Source organism: Portunus trituberculatus, chromosome 47, assembly GCF_017591435.1.
Source record: "Portunus trituberculatus isolate SZX2019 chromosome 47, ASM1759143v1, whole genome shotgun sequence".
Taxonomy (NCBI): domain Eukaryota; kingdom Metazoa; phylum Arthropoda; class Malacostraca; order Decapoda; family Portunidae; genus Portunus; species Portunus trituberculatus.
The window spans coordinates 29358612-29363611 of NC_059301.1; the positions used below are offsets into that span (position 1 = coordinate 29358612).

At 39.9% G+C, this 5000-nt stretch overlaps 1 protein-coding gene across 2 annotated transcripts in view; it reads left to right on the plus strand.

Annotated features, from left to right (window-relative positions):
• Positions 1-5000, plus strand: part of LOC123520841 (putative neural-cadherin 2) — a 225426-nt gene that overhangs the window by 208868 nt on the left and 11558 nt on the right. For both annotated transcript variants that reach the window (XM_045283477.1, XM_045283478.1), the window contains exons 17-20: positions 1859-2025; positions 3530-3692; positions 4309-4491; positions 4991-5000. The exon at positions 4991-5000 is cut by the window's right edge and continues 307 nt beyond it. In XM_045283477.1, coding sequence (XP_045139412.1) covers positions 1859-2025; positions 3530-3692; positions 4309-4491; positions 4991-5000 — 523 coding nt within the window. The remainder of the gene's footprint in view (positions 1-1858; positions 2026-3529; positions 3693-4308; positions 4492-4990) is intronic.

The window sequence follows — 5000 nt, forward strand, 5'->3', positions numbered from 1 at the left end:
AGCGGACAACTAGTCTGTTGTGTCCACAGATAATCTTTTCCAAGGTCTACGTGTTTTTCTCTTTCTTTCTTCCTCTCTTTTGTAGCAGTGGGTTGCTATACGCTCGTGTGGTGTGTGTGTGTGTGTGTGTGTGTGTGTGTGTGTGTGTGTGTGTGTGTGTGTGTGTGTGTGTGTGTGTGTGTGTGTGTGTGTGTGTGTGTGTGTGTGTGAATGGGTGGGTGTGTGTTGTGTGAACGTTTAATTTCTTTTACATGCAAAAGTTTATTTAATGAAAAGGAGACTAGCTAAAAACTAAAGAAACAAGACATCGCTGAATGCAACGAAGGAATGAATAAAAAAAATGCAAGAGTGTCTGAAAGCGAGGAGAAAGAGAGAGAAAAAAAAGCGCGAGGAGGATGAGGGCGCCTTGACTTTGCTTGCCTGAACACAGAAAAACAGAGTAAGGTAGAATATTCCAGTGGCTACCTGTGAAGAGGGTGAAGGAAGATTGGAAATGATCAACTCGAGGAAAGAATGCAGATAAGGCTAGACCTTTTGCAGCACTGTCCAGAAATAGAAAGCGTGGAAAGTCATGCATCTACTGGATAGAGAAAAAAAAGGAAGTAACCATGAAAACAGAAGAGTAATTAAAGAGGAAAGCCCTTCAGCAATATAGAAAGTTAAAGACAGCTCAGGGAGAGGGAGAAGTATGGAAAACTATGCATCTAAAGGTCTTGAAAAGGAAGTAATAATGAAAGTAGAGATAAAGTGAAAGAAAAAAAAAGGAGTACTGCAGCAAACTGACATGTTGACGGCAGTTCAAGGAAAGAGAGAGATTAGAGAGGTCTGCATCTTGTTCTTGATGACCACTTAAGATGTAGTAACAGTAGTTGTATCCATGTGTGTTCGCAAAATTAAAGAGGAGACACGGTTTAAGGTTTTGGTTATATTAAATAAATGATGTGTTGTTGTACATAAAGATAGGGTGCAGCATGACGGAGATAGAGCTCACTGCTCGTGTCATAAGGCAGATCCTGGCGTCAAATCACGGCGTCAGATCACGAGCTGCGTGGCAATCGGAATAATCAATTGGCTTGAAAAGAAAGTAAGCATGAAAATAAAGTTAAAAATTAAAGAGAGAGAGAGAGAGAGAGAGAGAGAGAGAGAGAGAGAGAGAGAGAGAGAGAGAGAGAGAGAGAGAGAGAGAGAGAGAGCGAAATTGCAGTATACTAGCAAATTGAATAGTTCAGGGAAATGGAGAGAGTGAAAAGGCATGCATCTATATGGCTTGTAAAAGGAAGCAACTATGAGAGTAAAGATGAAATTAAAGAAGAGGGATATCTTGCAGCAGACCATGTTGAGGACAGTCTAGGGAAAAAGACGAATTGGAAATGTGTGCATCTGGATTTGAAAAGGAAATAACCGTGAAAGTAGAGATATAATTAGAGAGGGAAGCAGTTCAGCAAATTAGCAGATTAAGACAGCTTGATAAAAGTTCGAAATCATGGACACCTTCATGCATGCCGTTCCATATCGGGACGTGTTTTACATGACTGGCCAGCGATTGAGTTAATTTACGTGTTACGCTTCGTACTCTTCCTTGAAACTTGATTGCACTTATCATTCGAGTGAACAGTTTTCTCTGTTTCAGTCTGTCTTTCCATACATTCACTGGACCTTTCTAGCAAACCAAATTTAAACCCGTACGTTGTTTATTTTATCTATTTATTATTTTTTTTTGTGTTTTTGTTTCTCATTTTTTCTACGAAACATAACTAACTTATCTAATTAATAGAATATTAGAATATCCCTATGCCTTTGATCCATCACTCTGTACTATCTATATTGACAGCATTCAAACCTGTGTCTTGTTGTGCAGGGCGAGGAGATGGCCATCCCGCTGGGACGGGTGTACGTGGACGACGACGATGACTGGGATGCTGGGGACAAGACCTGGACATGGGGACGAGGGGAGCACCATCCTCTCTTCACACTGCACGCTCACACTGGCCAGCTAATGATGAGTGAGCACGCCCACGACGGCACGTGAGTCACCGGTGATGTAGGAGTCTTTCACACCCAATGGTGTCACTGCCACCATCAACAAAGCAAAGCCATTATGCCATTAATAAAACGTATTTAGTGTCATTAGCTGTTCACAGAATTAATAATAGTAATTGCAAAATCACAATACAATTAAATATAAATAAAAAAGAATAGATAAATGAGCACAATACACACATACACACGCACACGCACACACACACACACACACACACACACACACACACACACACACACACACACACACACACACACTAGAAAGCATGCGTAAGTGACGTTCCATGCACTTAAAAAGGCAGACAATTTAGCTATTAATCGAATAAATAATATCTTTTGAAATTTGTTAGACAGAACTTTCCAGAAAAGTGACATAAACTGATATGCATAATTTAGGGCAACACTGGCACGTACTGGGTGGTGTATTGTGGTGCATATCTAAAACGAATCCAAATGTTGAATAAGAGTAGGATGCACTACTTTTCCAATGTTCTTTTTTTCCCTAGTCAACCTTCACTGGATTAAACTTTTCCTTTGAATATGCTCTATTTCTCCCAAGAATCGCGTTCCTTGGGTTTTCTCTGCAAAACAGCAGTACCCGAACATTTTTTGGGGTTCCCTCAGTAATGGTCATCTTCAGGTCAGAGAGAATCGTTAACGAATACAAAATACATGGATTTTAAGCTCAAATATGAACCTTCTTCCTATTGATTATGGAAGGGAATTCTCGTGGTCAGGTCATTCTTTTACTGGTACTAAGCAATTTCTAGTAAATAAACTTCAGTCTTCTATCTACTATAAGTTACCTATTCTATTGTTCTTTACACGACAATTATTACTTTACTGAGAGGTAGAGTTATTCATACTAGACAAATATTGATAACGAAACAGTTCCCAGTAGAGATTACTTGTATTGCTCTTTACGCGATAGCTTATATTAAATTTGTACAATTCAATGTAGATTATTGATTTAGAGATGTTTGGCCGACTTAATAGTGCATGATTCATATTTACAGTAGGAGCTATCACACTTTAAGTAAAGCCTTATAGTCCTTGTTTTAGTAAAGCAATGGTGAAGTAGTAAGTCTTTTGTGGTAGTTAACAACTTCCCTTTACACATGATTTTCTATTCGCTTGCATCCTTATCCTCCCCGTACTGTCAGTGCAAGATGGAATGTGCGTGTATTTACATTTTTCTCTCTCAACTTTCTGGTGAAGTCTGAGACAGTTTGCCTTCCTTAACTTTTCGTCTTTTTTTTCGATATGTATTGTATTTTTTTTACTTATTCAATTATTGTTTACTTCTCAGAAATACTTTAAGTTTGTAACTTGTGAAAATCATGGAAAAAAAGAGAGAAGTTTGTTAATCATCTCTTGAAAAAAATCCAAAAACGAAGAAGCAATAAAGGTTTGGAAGGGCCTTGGGATTCTTCTCTTAGACACACCTTACCACTCTTCTTATCTTCTATTTCTATTTCTCGCCGTGCAGATATCAGTTGTCTTTCTGGGTGAGCGATGCGCATCACGGCCAGAGTAACGTGGAGGCCAACGTGACGGTGATAGTAAATAGTGTCAGCCTCGATGACTTGACTTGTGCCGTGCCCGTCACAGTCACCTCCCACCCCCCAGGCCGCCTCATCACGCCGCTAAAGGTAACAACGATGTAACGCGAATCATTTAATATTTCAGTTTGCTCAGAACGACTATCATAAGCAAGCCCATTCAAGCAGATTCAAGTATTAGCAGTCGATATGCTGTTCGAGAGAAAAAAAAAATATGTATGATTGCCGAGGAAAAATTTGTTCAGATGGAATCTGTTTCATCTCGGAAATGGGAGTGGTCTCTATCTACATATCTATTTACAAATGTATAAAAAAAACTTCCGGTTAGAGAGAGAGAGAGAGAGAGAGAGAGAGAGAGAGAGAGAGAGAGAGAGAGAGAGAGAGAGAGAGAGAGAGAGAGAGAGAGAGAGAGAGAGAGAGAGAGAGAGAGAGAGAGAGAGACAGACAAACACACTGCCAAATAGAAAGACAGACAAACACACTGGCAAACGGAAGGACAGACAAACACACTGCCAAATAGAAAGACAGACAAACACACTAGCAAACGGAAGGACAGACAAACACACTGGCAAATAGAAAGACAGACAAACACACTGGCAAACAGAAAGACAGACAAATAGATATACAAGCAGACAGGCATCCAGATAGATAGATAAACAGACAAACAAAACAAACAATATTCCATTGTTTTGCTGTCCACGTGTAGGGAAGCGCCCAGGCACCACTGGAGGCCCTGCGTGCCGCGGTACAGAGTGTGGCCAAGGCAGGCGTGGAGGTGGTGTCCGTAGAGGCTGACTCAGATGTTGGTGGGACATCAGGTACTCGGTTGTGGCTAACGGCGCGCTCCAGACATCCGCTGGACCAGATCCTCCTGCTGCACCGGAAGAAGGTAATGTATTGGTAAAAGTATATAATAGTAATGATGTAAAAGTTATGAGATTGATGATGATACGAATAACTAATAAATCAAAGAAAAATATAAAGAAAAGTACTCCATAACTTGCTGTGTAACTGCTAATTAACAGAGTGTTAGTACATAAACGAAATAGTTTCAGTAATCAGGTTGTCAATGCTGAGTCAATTGGATACTTTAAAAGAAGGTTAGACAAATTCATGAATAGGAATTATGAAAATGGGGACGGACATTTTACTTATTTCTTGTGTTCTTATGTATACCTTTCCTAATACGCATTGAAGGCACCAAAAAAGAATGTCACGTCCTCCATAATGAGTGAAGAGAAAAGGAAAAAAATTAATTCTAGTAGACGAGATCCGGGGGTATAATTAACTCTCCAAGGCAACCATCAATAACAATTGGTCAGTAAGTATGGCAGCTTCTACACTAATCTTGGGACACATCATGGCCACTAATACCTGCGTCCTTCCAGATATCAACTC